At 33.2% G+C, this 19,308-nt stretch overlaps 1 protein-coding gene and 2 long non-coding RNA genes across 7 annotated transcripts; 2 read left to right on the top strand and 1 right to left on the bottom strand.

Annotated features, from left to right (window-relative positions):
• The first annotated feature begins 4,185 nt into the window (after window positions 1-4,185).
• LOC123908960 lies at window positions 4,186-5,869 on the top strand. The gene is made up of 4 exons (XR_006809789.1): window positions 4,186-4,280; window positions 5,116-5,158; window positions 5,400-5,453; window positions 5,549-5,869. It is a non-coding gene; the product is annotated as an uncharacterized LOC123908960 (long non-coding RNA).
• A 1,719-nt stretch (window positions 5,870-7,588) lies between these two features.
• On the top strand, window positions 7,589-8,943 carry LOC123905377 (two-component response regulator ARR2-like). The gene is made up of 5 exons (XM_045954980.1): window positions 7,589-7,736; window positions 7,875-8,027; window positions 8,130-8,495; window positions 8,650-8,726; window positions 8,842-8,943. The coding sequence occupies exons 1-5, from the start codon at window positions 7,589-7,591 to the stop codon at window positions 8,941-8,943; spliced, it is 846 nt and encodes a 281-aa protein (XP_045810936.1).
• An 81-nt stretch (window positions 8,944-9,024) lies between these two features.
• LOC123908959 lies at window positions 9,025-14,642 on the bottom strand. 5 transcript variants are annotated; one of them, XR_006809788.1, is made up of 9 exons: window positions 14,535-14,615; window positions 14,277-14,377; window positions 13,682-13,953; window positions 13,396-13,529; window positions 11,836-12,194; window positions 11,292-11,428; window positions 10,154-10,294; window positions 9,699-9,790; window positions 9,025-9,224 (listed from the first exon to the last, which is right to left on the bottom strand). It is a non-coding gene; the product is annotated as an uncharacterized LOC123908959 (long non-coding RNA). The 5 variants fall into 5 exon arrangements; XR_006809785.1 differs by lacking the exon at window positions 9,025-9,224 and having other exon boundaries at window positions 9,533-9,790; window positions 11,836-11,911; window positions 12,020-12,194; window positions 13,682-14,377; window positions 14,535-14,642; XR_006809786.1 differs by lacking the exon at window positions 9,025-9,224 and having other exon boundaries at window positions 9,533-9,833.
• Window positions 14,643-19,308: the final 4,666 nt, after the last annotated feature.

Genomic DNA, 19,308 nt, shown 5'->3' with positions numbered 1-19,308 from the left:
TCAATTTTGATCAATAATTTACCAAAAGGATACCGAAATGACCGTAATCAAGTTATCTTTCCACATAATCAAACCCCACTGAATTTGGAGTTACAAAGAGAGATTAATTACCGTTTTAGTGAAGGTATGTCCCCCAAAATTCTGCAAAAAATTTGCTTTCGAGTCACAACTTCAAAGCTTCGCATACAACTCAATTTGGATCCATAATTCACCAAACGGCTACCGAAATGACCGTAATCGAGTTATCTTTCCACATAATCAAACCCCACTGAATTTGGAGTTACAAAGAGAGATTAATTACCGTTTTAGTGAAGGTATGTCCCCAAAATTCTGCAAAAAATCTGCTTTCGAGTCACAACTTCAAAGCTTCGCATACAACTCAATTTGGATCCATAATTCACCAAATCCCTACCGAAATGACCGTAATCGAGTTAGATTTCCACAGAATCAAACCCCACTAAATTTGGAGTTATAGAGAGAGAGATTAATTACCGTTTTAGTGAAGGTCTGTCCAATTATTAATTCTGCAGAAATCTACTTGTGATCTTCAAATTCAACATCGTCTACCGAACACATCGTAACTCCAAATTCGACGAAATTGAAATGCCAACAAGGGTAATTTAGTTAGATTTCCATACATGTAAATAGTATTAAAAAATGAGCTACAGGGTGAGAGGAATGACGAGAATACCAGTAGTAGTTTCATACGATAATTAATTTGAACAGACCTTCACTAAAACAGTAATTAATCTCTCTCTTTAACTCCAAATTTAGTGGAGTTTGATTCTGTGAAAAACTAACTCGATTGCGGTCGTTTCGGTACCAGTTTGGTGAATTATTGATCCAAATTGAGTTATGTGCGTAGCTTTGAACTTGAGGCTCAGAAGCAGATTTTGTGCAAAATTTTGGTGGGGGGGCAAAATCCAACAAATTATAAAATAGGGGGGGTAAAATTCCGCATTTTAAAATAGGGGGGGTAAAATTCCGCATTTTTCAAAATAGGGGGGGTAAAACTGCATTTAAGCCATAAATAAATAAATATTTTGGGTTTCCATTCCATTCTCCTAGAAGGAAGGAACTCCTCGATCCTCTCTCCCCGGCTACGGCCGTAAAAAAGGGCTGGGCTATCTGATTGGCTCATTAACCCTGTATTTTTAACGGGCTGGACTTCATAAAAAGGGGCTGGGCATTATCAGGCCGGATTTTATCGGATTAGGTTTTTTCATAGGTTGTTATGGGCCGACCCACATACTTTTGGGCCGGCCCCTTAAAGAATTAAAAAAAAAATTAAAAATTCTATAATTTTTTTATTGTTATATTTTGGTCCTATTTTTATGCATCAATTTATATATTATTTTTTTTATTTTTTTTGTCGTTTTACTGTTATTATTTGTGTTTTGTTGTTCTTATCTATATTCTGTTTTAGTCTTATTTTTAAGCGGGAGAAGTTATTATACATAAGTGTAATCCTTATGCATGGTACATAAGTCAATAACATCCATTAGATTGAGCATCCACATGTAATAATCCTAGCCAATCTCAACTCACACACTCACACCTAATCTCACACCCCCCAAATTTCTCGTGCACCCCCCCAAATTTCTCATGCACCCCCAATTTCTCGCGCACCCCCAAATTTCTAGCGCACCCCCCAAAATTTTTCACGCCTAATCTCACACCCCCATATTTCAAGCCTAAACCATTTTGCTGTGGGAATGGTTTCAAAAATATACACTCCAAAACCATTAAGTGCATAAGATGGTTTTGAAGTACAACCTATAATTAGAATCATAATTGTTTTTTTTGGTACAATTATAATCATTATTTAAAACCAGTTAAATGGTTTCAGATAGTTATACACTAAAACCATTTGTATTGTAAAATGGTTTTATGTGTGTTTTTATGGTTTCAAAAATTCTGGAAACCATTATGCTGGTTAAATGGTTTCAGATAGTTATACACTGAAACCATTTGTATTGTAAAATGGTTTTATGTGTGTTTTTATGGTTTTAAAAATTCTGGAAATCATTATGTTGGTTAAATGGTTTCAGATAGTTATACACTGAAACCATTTGTATTGTAAAATGGTTTTATGTGTGTTTATATGGTTTTAAAAATTCTGGAAACCATTATGTTGGTTAAATGGTTTCAAATCACAATTATTGTTTGTATTCTAATTATAGGGTTGTACTCTAAAACCATCTTATACACTTAATGGTTTTGGAGTGCATATCTCTGAAACCATTCCCACAACAAAATGGTTTAGGCTAGAAATGTGGAGGGGACCAAAAAAATAAAATTGGGGGGCAAAAGTCATATTGGGGGTGTGCGAGAAATTTTGGGGGTGCATGAGAAATTTGGGGGTGCATGAGAAATTTGGGGGTGCACAAGTAATTTGGGGGGTGCATGAGAAATTTGGGGGTGTGCTAGTAATTTGGGGGTGCACAAGTAATTTGGGGGGTGCACTAAGTAACTTATGCATGGTGCATAAGGATAGCTTATGTATAATAATCAATCCCTTTTTAAGCATATCATTTTTTTTTTTGAAATGCAGTAAGTTTGTTTGGTTAAAAAAAAAAGCATATCATCTTTTTATTGTATTTATCTTATATTCTTTCTATATTTTTTTTTTTTTTTGTCGTTTTACTGTTATTATTTGTGTTTTGTTGTTCTTATCTATATTCTGTTTTAGTTCTATTTTTAAGCATATCATCTTTTTTTTTGAAATGCAGTAAGTTTGTTTGGTTCAAAAAAAAAAGCATATCATCTTTTTATTATATTTATCTTATATTCTTTCTATATTTTTTTAATTTATTTTTTTTGTCGTTTTACTGTTATTATTTGTGTTTTGTTGTTCTTATCTATATTCTGTTTTAGTCCTATTTTTAAGCATATCATCTTTTTATTGTATTTATTTTATATTCTTTCGATATTCTTTCTATTTATTTTTTTACTTAAATTACAATGAAAGATATAAAACTTGGAATATTTTTATTTTTTGTTTTCACCACCCGTTTAATCTGGTTTGGAGGTCAGTTCTGGCATCAAGTGGTTCCAGCCCCCTCCCGATCGCAGTTGCGGAGGATCGAACCGCATTCCTCCCTACCAAGTTCAATGTCAATCACCACTGAACCAACTAACGATTGGTATAAAACTTGGAATATGGTTAAACCTACTAAGGATAAATTAGTAACTTTGGTAGTAATTAATTTTATTATATTAAAAGTAGGTATAAAATACTGAGGGCACAAAATATCTTATTGACAAACTCACCATGATATTAGAATGAGACTATTTGTTAGAGATTTGTTTTTTTTATGAGGATAAAATGGAAGATATTGTTGTTTGAGAGATTATGCGAGAAAACACAGGGATACGAATTCTTGGAGATTTAGTTGAGAAATATAACATAAATTTAGTAGAATCAATTTTTTTTTTCAAAAAAAAAAACTATGAAAGTTAGTGGGCCGGCCCATCGGGTCAAGTAGGCTTTTGCTTATCGGGCCGGGCTAAGCAAGTCGGCCCATGAAGTTAACGGGTCGGGCAGGGCTGACCCCTTTACGTGATCGGGCCCCCTTGGGCCGGCCCCTTTGACAGCTCTACTCCTAGCCGAATTGTCTCGTTCTCTCTCTCTCCTTCTTTCTCGAAATATTATTGACCATTAGATGAATCCAATGAATGAGAAACTAAACAACAGTAAAACTTATTCCTCTTTCTAATTCAATTCCAAGACGAGGCTCCCAGTCCCAATTCCAAACATCGCCAACAGAGATCAGGTTTCTCTTTCTCTGTCTACTCTTAATTAATTCATATTCATATTCATATTCAACTACAAACATAACTTTTTTATTTTCAATTTCGTTTTTCTTGTAATCCAGGAAGCAACGACACTCCTCAGATTAGGCGTGTCTGTATCGGACACGTGTCGGTGTCCGACAGCGACACTTATAATTACACTAAATTATGTCATTTTTCCAAATTTTTATCGGTGTCTATGTGTCAGTGTCCGTGTCGTGTCCGGTGTCCGTATCTGGGTCCGTGTTTCATATCTTGTAATTCATTAGATGGCTGTTACACCTTTTGGTAATACATCAGCTATTCAACGGGGAATTTGTCCTCAGGTTATAGTCAAATATAGGTAGGTCTTTGATTCACAACTTTTTCAACATAAATTCATTGTGTTACAAGCAGGGTAGGGTAAACTTTATGTCTGCCCCAACTTCAACCTCTTTTGCTCCTCGGGATTCCTTGCGTTTTAACACAGGATCCAGGTTTATAAAGTAAGTTTTTATTACTCATGTTTGTTTTCTATGCTTACAAGGGTTCCTTGTGAAAGTATTATCTTGAACATCCAATATATTCGCTGAATAATATCTAATATGTACGCATGTGCAGGATTTCTTGGGGTGTCAAAAAATGCTACTAAATCTGAAATTAAGACTGCTATTTTTTTTCTGCACTTCCTTCTTCTCTGACTAATATCATTATTCCTCCATCATTAGTTGATGCGTTCAAATTTTATTTTCTTATAGTTGTTGAATGCATCAATGATCTCTTATTTTCAAAAATCAATTTTCTCATTTTATATAATAACTCTTGCTGCTTCTTTAACATTGTTTAATTGAAATACCAGCACCCAAAAAGGTTCAGATAAAATGTCTGCAAAGCATGTAAGATAAGTACTGATAATAAAATCTGATAGTTAAAACGGTCAAGTCTTCCAAAACTTAGAATCGAAACTTGAGTAATGATGTCAATACCAAATTAGTTTTGAATTCACATATGACCATTAGTCTTCTGTATAGACTTGCATAACAAATAAAAATTAGAATCCCGGCACATGCTACTGTAGGAATTTCCGCCTTTTCGTGCACAAGTTGAAACTGAAGATTCATTTCACTTCACATTTATTGGTAATTGGTAATTAATGTAGGAAAGGTTTGGAAAACAAGTTTAAAATTAGTATAGAAACATCAATAGTTAGGTTGTTTGTGATCGAGAAGTTATTATTATAGCCAGAGGCTATGTGTTGTTTGCTTTTACTTGGTTATGCATTTTTTCCCATTGTATCATTGCATTATAATTTATAAAATCTTTCTACTGTGAATATTTCAGCTTATCGGAAGCTAGCCCAGAATTATCATCCAGATGTGAACAAGTGAGTTTTTTTTCTCTCGTTGAAGTTCTCTGCTTCCTAATAAAATCCTTTATTTGCCCTGTTCCAACTCTTTCTTTTCTAAATTTTAACTCTGATTTCACTATTGCTGTGAACAAAGTGGTTTGGGTGTCTTTCTCATGTCATGTCATGATTTCTAGTTCGATGATTTTTCCGTGGTCATAATCATTTGATTAATGTTGCTTATCATTGACTTATTATGTACATTCACTTTATGCTGCAGGGAACCTTGTGCAGAAGAGAGATTTAAGATAATGACTATTGCATTGCATACAAGGTAACCCTAATGCATGGCTCGTCATGATTGATCTTATGTAATTCTAATTATTTTGCAGCTCTTATTAGATGATGAGAAACGATCCATATATGTAGGAATTGGGATTGAATAAGCAGGAATAACCATTTTACCGGATTGAATAAGTAGGGAAATAACATCTCCTTCTTCTCCAACGTCGCCCCTTTCAAAACCTTCTTCAAAATTCCAGCTTAATGGCGACTGTTTCAGTTTGAATTCCCATTCCTTTCAATATAAAATCTGATGTAGTTAACAATTCACAAAAATCATACTAGTATTAAGAAATTTTTTTTGACTAATAAAAAAAAATTATGTGTTTCGCGCATGCCCACGACTTTCTATTTTTACCGTATAGTCCTAGTAGGATGTCTCTGGCAGTTAAGTCTTAGACATTGGAGAATCTAGATTTTTTTTTTTTTATAAGCTGCTCAAGTAATGGACCTGAGTATTTTGATAAATTTGTATGTCGCACTAGAAAGTGGTAGCGTAGGATCGCAAAATAAATTCTCTTTTTTTAGGGTTTGGGTCTTAAATTTCAGCCCAATTTTTTCCTGAACTTTTAGCCTGGCCCGTTAAATCCCATTTAAAATATGGGCTAATTCTAATGGACCACAAGTAACCCGAGGCCAAATAAATTATAATAAAAAAATGGGTCATGCTAAACAGTGCCCCGGGGCACTTGTTAAGCATACCTAAAAAGAAAATAAAAAATAAAATTTATATTGAAAAGACAACTTTTTGTACTTTTGAGGTATTGAATGCACGCATTCAAATAACAAAGTGTTAACAAAAAAAATTTCACATTCAAACTTAATTAGATGTTGGTCAATTCAGAATAATTTATCCAAAATATCTTTTATTTTTGTTTTTTTTTTACATAAAGGGGCAAAACCCCGTAATATTATAACAAAAAAATGAATTAGTTCAAGTGATAAGGATTTTGGTCCCCTTAAGTATGTGGTTAGGGATTCGATTCCTGATTCATGCGTACACAAATTTCTCGATGGAAATTAGTCATCGCTAACGGCGGTGAAAACTTCGTATCAATATCAAGGTAAATCACAAAAAAAAAAAAAGAAAACAAATGCAAATCCCCTAAATATCTCTTATTAATTTAGACAAAAAATTTCTTTAGTGAAATTTTGGTTGACGGGACAGGCGAAAAATGCCACATATATGTCTCACGGACTCATTTAATGCTTACTTTCTGTGCATCTAAGCTATTAAATGAATCTGCTTAGCAGCGCTATGTGTTATTTTTTGTCTATCCAGTCAACCAAAATTTCATAGTAGGGACCTATGAAGCACGGACACATACGCAGACACATGACACGACATGGACACTGACACATCGACACCGATAAAAATTTGGAAAAATGACATAATTTAGTGTAATTATAAGTGTCAGTGTCAGACATGGACACCGACACGTGTTCGACACGGACACGCCTAATCTGAGGAGTGTCGGTACTTCTTAGGTAGGGACTAATGTTGAAAACGACAAAAATGCAGGGGATTAAAAATATAATAAAAAATATATATGGATTTTAGAAGTCCGCCAAAGGTACTAAAAACATAAGTTTCTTTTTACAAATATCTCTTATTAAATTTAGACAAATTTTTTCATTTCTACCATAAAAAAATTACTATTCCGTATTAGTTACTGTAAAAAATAAAATTCGTTAAAAAATAATAAAACTACAATACCGGTAATATTAACATACCGGAACACTTTTTAAAAAGTATACCGGTAAAGTTAACTTACCGGTAACGATAGATACTTACCGGAACAGTTTTTTAGGAGGAAAAAAATTCTACCGGAACAGTATAATACGACAAAAATAAATAAATTAAAATATATTAATTTTTAATAAAGGTATATTGGGTATTTTGAAAAATATGTTGGGATAAAGTGAAGATTGTTGGGGTAGAAAAAAAAAATTTCTTATTAGGGTTTCTTTCTTGCGTTAAAAAATAGCTGTTAGGAACTTAGGACAGCTGGCCCAAATATCAGACTCTATATATACAGTATAGTGGCAGTTACTTGAATCGCCAAACAATTACTTCGCTTCACTTCACTTCACCAGCAGCGGCTGATTCTTCTTTTTCTTCTTGCGATGTCACTTTCTTCTTTTTCTTCTTTTTCTTCTATACGAGAGTTGTTTTCTCAACAATTTTCAACCAAGATTAGGGTTCTTGTGATTGATCATGATATCAATCTTCTCAATTCTATTGAGAAAGTATGCAGTCAATTCTATTACACAGGTTAGTAATCTATAAATTTCTTATTGTGTTATTTTGTTCCTTTCTAAATTAGTAATTTAGGTTAACTAAGTCTCAAACTTTTTGTTACTTCTGTGTTTTCTTAATGTTGTCTTTTTCTTTTCTTTATTTTTTTTTTAGTCAGGACATGCTCCAATGTTTCGGATGCTTTGAATCTTTTGATGGAAAAAAAGGATAATTTTGATTTGCTACTAATTGAAGCTATAATGCCCAATGTGAATTCATATGAATTTTTGCAATATGTTAGGCAACAAATTGATATTCCTGTTATTAGTAAGTACAAATTTATAATTAACTGTACTTTTTTTTCTTCTAATTATATCACTTTGTTAATCAATAATTAATGTGGCATTGTTATTTTTATGTGACATGCAGTGATGAGTGCGGATGACTCAAGAAGTGTTGTGATGAAGGCTATTGAAGATGGAGCGTGTGATTATTGGATCAAACCTTTGACTGATAATCTAATTATGAACATGTGGCAACATGTTGCAAGAAAAATGTGGAATGAAAATAAAAACCTAAAATTTGGGGTTGAAGTCAGTCTGAAAAAAGGGGAGATATATGATTCAAAATTGCCTTTAATTGATCCAAAAATAGGAGTGATCAACACTAGTGTGGAACAAAAGAGTGTAGAAAAGAATAATGACAAACCTGAATCGTCAACAAAGACACGTGTTAAATGGACACAAGAGTTGAAGAGAAAGTTTGCTAGTGCTATAATGGAACTCAATGCCGATAGTATAATTCTTTACCAATTCTTCTTTTTTTTCTTTGATATTTACTATTTAAATATTTTTTTGACAAAAAAAAAATATAAACAGTTATTGTTATTATATTTGCTGCTAATTGTGAAAATTGTTTTATTAATTTCTTTCTTTGTTAATTTTTTTAGAGGCACAACCCAATAAAATTCTTGCAAGGATGAATGTGCCTGGGTTGACAAGAGAGCATGTAGCTAGTCACTTACAGGTATGTTTTCTTTCTTTCACTTTCATGATACATAGTTCATGTTATAACCAAAATTTACAATAACACCAATAATGACAGTTGCATTTAATTTGTAATTTGACTTGCAGAAATATAGAGAGAAATTGAAGAGAGGAGATACAAAGAAACAAAAAAAACAGAACAGAACTGCAGAAACAAAAAGAGAAACCAAGATTTCAAATGGATCTTCAGAATTTGATTTTCAAGCTTATGATGCTTCTACTCCTCATGTTGTTCCCAACAATTTCATCCCAACAAATTTTACTCATCAGCCCAACAATTTCATTCCTCCTGAAGTTAATGCAGCTCCATTTAATTTTTATCAAACTGATTCTGAGGAGGAAACTAGTTCAGCTTCTATCTACCAGCAGAATTGCAGTGGATTTGATTTTCAAGCTTATGATGCTTCTACTCCTCATGTTGTTCCCAACAGTTTCATACCCACAAATTTTCCTCACCAGCCCAACAATTTCATTCCTCCTGAAGTTAATGCAGCTCCATTTAATTTTTATCAAACTGATTCTGAGGAAGAAACTAGTCCAGCTTCTATCTACCAGCAGAATTGCAGTGGATTTGATTTTCAAGTTTATGATGCTTCTATTATTAATCCATCTCTCGTTGATTATTATCCAAACGAGCTTGTATATTATTGATATTTTAATAAAATAATCATTCTCACAACTTGCGAGTTAACACTTTATTATTACTCTTCGCGTGTTAAAGATCTTGATCGAAACTATACATTTGTTTTATCATAAATAAACTTTTAAAATCTCATTGCAATACACTTCCCTAAATCAAATGGAATAACAGAAAATACTAGAGTTTACAAGAGTGAGAGACCATCACAAGTCTCCATTCTCCAAGCCTATATATAGTTTCAGGGCAATAACAAGCATATCAAATAATCAAATGACCTATGGAAATTGAATCGGTTGATTTTTAAAACTTCACCTCGGTATACTTGCTAAATGAGCAATGACAAACAATCAGCTTTCCGTCCAGGTATCTTGAAATGATATTTACATCAACACAGCCAAACTCACCTGAAATTATTTTTCTTTGTACATCAAACATTTGGGTCCATGTCTGTAAACAAATGTAAAATCAGCTTTATGCAACCTCCCAACCCCAAAAAATGAAAAGAAAAAAGAAACCTACAATTAATGATTGTCTATACAATATAGAAGTCTTAAATGGTGTTTTACTTGGACAACAATGTAAGGGCAGACAGAGTAAAGGCAAAAGTTTTACTATCAGGGATGGGGGGGGTTCCACTAAAGTATGAGCTAAAACAGAAGGAGCAAAAGGATGCTTTACTCCTCATTCTCTCTCTGGTCCATAGTTATTTGAAGCAAGATATGACAATAAACTAATTAAGTATATGAGCAACCATAGAGAAGTAATACCTCATTGTCACTTGATGATCCGCTATCCACAGGTTCAGGGGAGTCTTCACTGTTAACAACTGTCTCTGGCAAGTGGGACCTACTATTCTTCTGAAAAAACTGCGCTGTTTTTCCTTCTTTTTTTTCTTTTTCATGCGGATACTGGAAATTAGAGGTGGAAAGATCTTATACAGAGAAGAAGTAAACACATGTCTTAACTTAGAGGTTGTCAAAAAGATCAGCCATTATGGGAAGATTAAATTCAGGCGGAAGATCTTCGGTTTCAGAAGGCTCAATGTATCAATCTAATTCCACTATGTCATCATCTTCAAGATGATTTTCAGTTAAACTTGCAGATAAAAATATATATGTTTACGGTTGCACATATCCTTCGGAATTTAATGAAAGGGCTGATAATGGTAGCTGCTAATACAGCTCCTAGAACAGCCAAAGGCCAGAGGATGATGGCAAGGCCGGCAAATGGGACACATTCAGTTTCTAGGAAAGGTCACTTTCTTCCAATTAAATCTTCTAACAGTATCTTCCATGCTCTAAACAGCATGTAAGGGCTCTTACATATAGAAATAGATGTGATTAAAACCAAATCGAAGGGAACTCCAACCAAGATATCCAACAAGCAACATGGTAATAGTAACAATCTAACTAAGATAACCATGGTTATTAGTATGTTTAGTGTGTATCTATTTGAACCTAATTAATACTATGTTTAGTGTGTATCTATTTGGACATGAATCATGATTCGTTCTGAGAAAGCACTACCTAAAATTTAACCCCTCAAGAAAAGAAAACTACTTTTTTTTTGTCAGTTTTGTATAACCAACCACTTTTCTATTGACATTCGATAATTACTTGAATCTTGAATTATTATGAGGCTCGTATATAATATATCAGCTTATAGTTTTTTTATGTCGCTTGTTTTTTTACTTAAAAATGACATATTATTATTGGCAATGTATCTTATGAGTTAAGATTCATAACAAGATTTGATTCACAATTCACAAAAAAAGGTCTTATGATTCACGATTTGAATCTCAATTTGATAATCTAGAGAACAATTAAAAATTATCTAAACTACTAGTCCACAAGATTATATTTTCAAACTCAAACTGTCAAACTTAAATTGGAGGGAACAACTTACCTGATATCAAATGGCTTTTCTTGAGGGATTAAATTTTTTCTTAGTTTATCCATGTATGAAAAATAGGAGTAAAAGCAAAAGTCTGTGACATCTTGAACCACTGTGCAGCTTGTTTCAATTGCTGACCAACAACCATCCTGGAATCATTATTAAGTTGCATTAAAGCTTCCTGCATTCTGCTTTTAAGATAATTAATTAATTAACTATGGACCTATTTGGATCAAGCTTATTTGAGCTTACCTACCGACATAAGCATCCGTGAAACTGTTCGGAAGAGCTTATGGAAACAATATGCTGTGTCCATAAACTATTTTCAGCTTATTCCATAAGTTATCTATAATAGCATATGACAACAACTTCTAGCTTATATTGAAATAACTTATATGATAAGCACTTATTCTATGAGAAGCGCTTAATTAAATTGTATCTAAGCAAGGCCTAAATCACATAGTCAAGTCAGGATAGCAATTATCAAGCATAAGGATACATGAGCACAAATATTAATAACTTACATAAGGATACTTAAGCATAAATAATAACTTACAATGAAGCAATGATAAAATTTGTCTTCAACATTTTCTTCAACAGCCTCAAAAGTTGCAAGAAGAGGAGCAAAAAAGCTGTATCCAATTCCACATAAAAATTAAAAAGCTACCAACACTACTGGCCAAAGTAACAAAGGAACAGGCAAACATATCAGCACCACAACTTTGAAGACCAGTCCAAACCTCTTTGTTCTGTTGTCAAAGGCCAACGATTGAAGATTGAGATTGAATTAGAACATAAACTACAACCTTGCCACACAATAGTATGTCCATATAACATGTGCAGTCCAAAGTCCAATGATAACAGCTGAATTTCCAACAGCCAAAATGGCAAATGCAATTGGACCTATCAATGCACCTGCCATGAACATTTCTTTATCAAATTATGTATTAAAGAGTATATAAGCATGAAAATACTCCGTAATACTTTATAAAATCAACATTTTAAAGTATTACAACTTCAACCATTGATTTTTCCAATATATTTTTATCTTTTTTGTTGAAGGACCCTCTTACACACATGACACATTTAATATATGTATTTAAGTCTAACCAACCAAGAGCATGAAAACAAAAATACAAAAGTGAAAAGAAGAAATGAACCTTTAATGATACCAAGTATAAAGAGCAAGAAGAAGAATGAGAGGAAAGAAATAAAGCTACATAATTTGGTCACTAAACCTGGAGATGAATCATTGATGGTGGATATAACAGACAAATATAAATGGTGTTATATTTATTATTTAAGAAAACTGAACAAGTGAAAACCAATTGCGAATTTTGGAGAATTGTTAGCAACAACAAACAAAATTTCCAATTAATTACTTTCTATACATACTACTACAATTTTATTATTTCTTTTAAATGAGAAGAAAACTAATAAACAATAACAAAAAAATTGTTACAACAAAATATTGTATTAAAAGTTAGAAATTATTTTTGCATAATTGTAATGTTAACTTTTTTTATGGAAGTGGTGTAAAGACGGTGAGTCGTGGCGGTATGTGAATGAATTCGCATGTCAATGTGAGTGTGATTTGTTAATTTTCCACGGTCACAATGAAACACTAGTTGAGAAGGAAAAAAAATTAAATAAAAGAACCCTAAAATTTCCCTTACATTAATTCAAAGGTGACCTTAACTCATGAGTCAAAGTAAGAAGGTACACTAATTTGCTGTTCTTGTTTATTATTTTATTATTTTATGTGGGAATATCCCCAATTTGGTATTCTATTCACTACAAACGGAGGCTTGCACGACTTTCCTTGGTTTGTAAGAAACAAAAATGAACATTACACGTTCATGGTCTGCTCTCCGCATTAATCAAAATGGGGATGAAATTTCAGAGAAATAAGAACACAAGATAATAGTATCATTTACCACTTGAACTTCCTGTTCAATAACCAACACCAAAAGGGATCAAGAAACAAAAACACTTGCAATTGACAGCAAGTTGAGAGCCCGCAGTAAGGAATAGATATTAAAATATCTAAGTTATAGAACAATTAAACTTCGACCAAGTAAACTTGTACAAAAAAATGCAAACGTAACAATCTTACCATGGAGGGTGAATGCGGATTAAGCTCCCCACTTCAAGGTCAACATTGTCGCAAACTCTTGGATTGAAGATAATGGTTCTTTGACCACCTTTACTGCCATAAAATCCCATTTCTTTAGCTTGTAAGAGAAAATTCTGCAAAAACAACAGATCACCTTCCATCAATTTTCAATTGAACATTAAATAACAGTATTTTTCCTTTTCTTCTGAAAAGGCTGCACTGTTTTTCCTTTTCTTTGATTTTCATGTGGATACTGGAAAATAGAGGTGCAAAAACAACAGATCACCTTCCACCAGATCAGTCTTATCTTGGAAGTTGTCAAAAAGAACAGCCATTAGGGGAAGACTAAATTCATACAGAAGAGCTTCGGTTTCTGAAGGCTCAGCGTCTAAATCTAATTCCACTATCAATATTAGAGAAAGAAGAGCCAATGTGCCCATATTTATGTGTCACTGATTGCAATGAAAATCTTGGCTTAGCTTTGCTGCAGATGCCTGCAACAGTTATCAATTTGTTGATTCTCTCCAAGGATATGTTTACGGTTGCACTGCACATATCCTTCGGATACAATACAACATTAGTCCTTAAATAATGGAAATTACAGCGTCATCACTGAATATGAAGAGTCCTAATGTGTTCCACCAGTCTAGTTAGTAGTAGTGTAGTACTCAAATCATGAGGGGCTGATTTAACTAAACAAACGCACATTTGCGAACTTGAGGCATAAAATTTCCATTATATCTTTGAAAAAACTAATTTGACTATTTACTCTAAACATAAAAGATGAAATAATTTAGCAATGACCGAAACAAACAAGATAAAGCAAAGCATAAACTAACACATGGCAACACAAAACATTCTATGCAAACTTCAGAGAGTACCTCATCATCTTCAGAAACAGTATCTTCTTCACCTGAATCTGAATCAGCAACCACTTCTCATTGAAGTCAGGCATTTCAACCTCCTCATCTTCCAGCGATTTCTGATCACAACAACAACAATAATAAATAAATAACAATAATTATAATAATAATAATAATAATAATAATAATAATAATAATAATAATAATAATAATAATAATAATAATAATAATAATAATAATAATAATAATCGTAACGAGAACAATGTAGGTAGCTACAGCTCAGAACATAGATGGAGCTTCAATCTCCGGCGAATAACATCTTCTTCTCCGACGTCGCACAGTTGCCCCCCATTCAAAACCTGCTTCAGAACTCTATTTATTTATTTGCGAAATAGCTGGTGAGTTGAGATCCTCTCCATTTCTTATGTTTTCCATTTCTTTCATTATCAAAGTTTTTAAATATTTTGGGGTGTATAAATGACATTTGGACCCACTTGATGTCATATTTTTGCATTTATATTCCCAAAACTATATAATAATGAAGGAAATGGAAAGAATTGGAAATAGAGGGATACTAACTCATTGCTGGTCACTAGAATTTCATGCAATTTTAAGATTTTTTTTTTTTACTTATTTGTGTGATTTTTTCTTTTATTTTTTCAATAACTAATGAAAATTGATTTTACAGTAACTAATGAAAATTGATTTTACGTCTTTCCATAGTGCTGTAAATTAAGGTTAATGTTACTATAGTGGTTCACCGTTGACAAGTGATATATCGAATATGAATTTTACAAAATTTAATATTTGATTTAAAGTTTATATCGTATAGATCATCCATAAATTTTTTTAAATTTTTTAAATTTTTTTGAAAATTATTTGATGTGTTATTAAAACTCATCATCAAAGATTTACGTTATTTAATAAACCGTTAATCTTGATGTGTCTCAATAATATATCAAATAGTTTTCAATTTTTCTATAGATGATCTATATGATCTAAACTTTCAATCAAATGGTAGATTTTGTAAAATTCGTATTCGTTATAATGTTATTTGTGTCTGGTCCACCGTGGACCACTTGATGAAGTGGTCCATATTAGAATTTACCGTCAATTAATTGTATTTTGATTTTCTTAATAAATATGAAGTGATGTTTAATAAATTGAAGTAGAGGACTCAAATGATTAATTAGCTCGTTCTAAGATGAATTGTTCGAAAGAATTTGAGTTTGATTTCTAGGAAATAATTTTTACCAAATTTTACTTAACCGTCGAATTTAACTTCCTGTTAAACTCTAAATTATTGGAGTTTTCATTCAGTTGGCATATAATTTTGAATAGAACATGATAATAATAGAGTTTTCATTCTCTTAACCTTAACTCATAACTCAGTTAATAAATATCGTATTTTACATGTAGAAGTCGAATTTCAAATCCGCAATTGAGAGGTCATTTGTCACAACTTTTTTTAGAGAAAAATCACAGTTTTTATAAAAATAATCGCTTTTAGAAATATTGCATTTGTTTGTTACAGATTTTTTAAAAAAAAAAAAACTAAATCTAAAAATAATTTTAAAAAAACTACAAAAGCTGCTAAGACTAACTTATTGTATCAAAACAAGTTAAAGGTTATTTTACTAAAAATATGATTTTTATTACGATAAACAAACACTGCTTATCCCGTGTACTATTCATGTGTATGTATAAAAAAAAAAATAAAAAATGAATAATGTTATCATCTTTATTATCGAATGTCCATATTATAAATACTTATATTATTTGTATGATATCTTACTCTTATTCAGCTCTATGTAGGGGTTCAGGAGAAACGGTGGCACATGGCACAACTTTTTAGTGCACCAATTTTTTTAGTACATATATAATTAATATTAATATTTTTTGTATAAGTCAAAAAACTCTAATAAAAAAATAAACTCTAATGAAAAAATGGTAAGCTTAGATTGTATGACATATGTTATATAATAATTAAAAAAATTAATATATTAAAATCATTCTCTGTTTATAAAAATATAAAAGAATTCCCATAAATTGTGTAAAAAAAAATCCCAAATAAATGTGATTCACTAAAAAAATAGAAAACTTAAAATTAGTGAAAACCAATTAAACATTTGGACTATTAACATCCTGAGGGGAAAAAGAAATCAATTGAACTCTTACACCACTTCTATCGTTCCCTTATAGCAGTCAAAATTTCGGGAAAATTTTGTTAAAACTTGTGTTCACACACTAAAATATAAACTCAATATATTTGCTGATAGATGAAATCACTTGTCTAATCTTATGCAAAGAAAAGCATGGCTTAAATAGCCTTTACAAAATGAAAGTCACGTTTCCCACTAGCAGTCTAACTAACCACAAAATAAGGACCTGAAGAATAGGTCTTTTATTAACTAAACAGAGAGAAAAAAACAACTATTAATTAAAAACTAATTTTGCTGAAGAATAGGTCCATCAAGAATAAGTCCAACAATCTCTCCTTTAAGCTGAATACAGTAAGTAAGTCAGCTTACTTCCATTGCAGACATCAGCCCCAACATCTCTCGTAGCTTGATAAATTGTTCTTTCTTCAATGGCTTTGTCATAATATCTGCAACTTGATTCTGGGTATTACAATACTTCAATTTCACAGTTCCTTCATTTACTAAATCTCTCAAAAAATGGAACTTCACATCTATGTGTTTACTCTTGCCATGGAACACAGAATGCTTTGACAATTGTATCGTTGAACTGTTATCACAGTACATTATGCTGCCTTCTTCTCCTTTATGCCCAAGTTTTTCGAGTAACCTTGTAAGCCAAATGTATTGACATGCGCAAGAAGCCGCTGCAATATACTCAGCTTCAGTGGTAGATAATGTAACTACAGGCTGCTTCTTTGATGCCCAAGAAACTGCACCTCCTGCAAGAAGAAATGCAAAACCAGAAGTACTTTTTCTGTCATTAAGATATCCTGCAAAGTCACTGTCCGTGTATGCCACCAATTCTGTGATGCTTTCTCCTTTGTAAAGAATTCCCATTTCAATTGTGCCATTGATGTATCTTAATATCCTCTTTGCTGCACACCAATGCTCCTCAGTTGGAGATGACATATATCTGCTAATCAAACTCACTCCAAACATAATATCTGGTCTTGTTGCTGTCAAGTACATCAAGCTGCCAACAACTTGCTTGAACATGGTTGAGTCGATCTTGGTTCCCTTCTCATCCTTGGAAAGCCTTGTGCCTGCTACAATAGGATTTCCAACTGGTTTGCTATCAGACATGCCAAACCTTGCCAGCACTTCTCTCGCATACTTTCTTTAACACATAAATATTCCCTTTGAATTCTGTATAATTTCCATGCCAAGAAAATAGCTCATCTTTCCCAAATCTCCCTCCTTTTCTTTTGTAAAGAGTGTATGTTCAGAAGCACACCTTTCGAAGCCCTCTCGAATGAAGTAGGATTCTATGCGACTGTACCATGCTCGCGGAGCCTGTTTCAGATCGTATAAAGCTTTATTTAGCTTATATACTTTATCTTCTTCTCCCTTCTTCTCAAAGTCGGTAGGTTGTTGTACATACACCTCTTCCTTGAGTTCTCCTTGAAGAAATGCACTCTTGACATCTAACTGGTATACTTCCCACTTGTTTTGAGCTGCAGTTGCCAGGATAAGTCTTATTGTATCAAGACGTGCCACCGGAGCAAACACCTCTGTGTAGTCAATCCCATATTGTTGCGCATATCCTTTGGCCACCAACCTAGCTTTGTACTTCTCTACATTACCATGCTCATTAAGCTTGGTTTTAAAAATCCATTTAACTCCAATAGCTTTGACTCCACTTGGTAAGGTTGTAAGTCTCCACGTGCCATTTTTCTCTATCGAGTCAATCTCTTTAGCCATCGCATCTCTCCATTTTTTTTTCTTTCGCAGCTTCATTGTATGTGACTGGATCTTCTTCTGTTATCCTCATCATTGCTTCTTCTTCCTCCTCTGAAAGTCCTTCTCCGGGTGTGTAATCTGACATCCATCCAGGAGCTCTTCGAAATCTGCCTGTAGGCGAGTTTGGCTCGCTTCCACCTGATGAAGTTGTGGAAGAATTTCCTCCTGTTTGCGAGATTGTGTTACTTGTATTGTTAGAATCAGAGTCTTCTTCTAACTCTAACTCTTTGTTGGCATCTGAATTTTTGTCTTCCAAGTCCAGCACATCTGATTGTACTTCTCCTTTGCTTTGTTTCCATTTCCAACATGCATTTTCTTCAAATTTTACATCTCTGCTGATTGTTATTTTCTTGGTAATAGGATCAAAGAGTTTGTATGCTTTGGACTCCTTGCTCACACCAAGAAAAATGTGTGTTTTGCTTTTGTCATCTAGCTTTATTCTTTTCTGATCTGGAACATGTACATGAGCAAGACAACCGAATATTCGGAAGTGATCCACTCTTGGTTTGCAGCCAGTCCATGCTTCTTGTGGGGTCATGTTTTCAAGAGCTGTTGTTGGACATCTATTAAGAATGTGAATCGACCAATTTGCAGCTTCAGCCCAGAATTCCTTCGGCATTTGTTTCTCTGACAACATGGAGCGCACCATATTCATGATCGTCCGGTTCTTCCGCTCAGCAACACCATTTTGTTGGGGAGTGTATGCTGCTGTTAGTTGTCGATTGATCCCATGAGTGCTACAAAATTCTGTAAACTCCTTCGAGTTATACTCGCCTCCTCTATCCGTTCTCAAGCATTTGATGCTTGTTCCAGCCTCCTTTTCAGTCCATGTTTTGAATCCTTTGAAGGCCTCCAATGCTTCTGATTTCTGATTCAAAAAATATATCCAAGTTTTACATGTAAAGTCATCAATAAAACTTAGGACATACCTCTTATTGCTGTTGGAAATTGGGCTAATAGGACCACAAATGTCTGAGTGAACAAGCTGCAATTTGTGTGTTGCTCTCCAGAGATTTCTTTTAGGAATGGGATCTCGATGCTGCTTCCCTACGAGACAATGTGTGCACAACTTTTGTGGAGTTTTCACAGTAGGCAGCCCTTCAACCATT

This window comes from Trifolium pratense, linkage group LG2, assembly GCF_020283565.1.
Source record: "Trifolium pratense cultivar HEN17-A07 linkage group LG2, ARS_RC_1.1, whole genome shotgun sequence".
NCBI classification, from domain to species: domain Eukaryota; kingdom Viridiplantae; phylum Streptophyta; class Magnoliopsida; order Fabales; family Fabaceae; genus Trifolium; species Trifolium pratense.
This window is presented reverse-complemented; position numbering and strand designations above follow the sequence as displayed.

Coding starts and splice junctions, on each gene's coding strand:
- LOC123905377 (XM_045954980.1), top strand. CDS start 7,589: ATGTCACTTTCTTCTTTTTCTTCTTTTTCTTCTATACGAGAGTTGTTT. Junction 8,496..8,649: donor AATGGAACTCAATGCCGATA/GTATAATTCTTT, acceptor TAATTTTTTTAG/AGGCACAACCCAATAAAATT. Junction 8,727..8,841: donor ATGTAGCTAGTCACTTACAG/GTATGTTTTCTT, acceptor GCAGAAATATAG/AGAGAAATTGAAGAGAGGAG.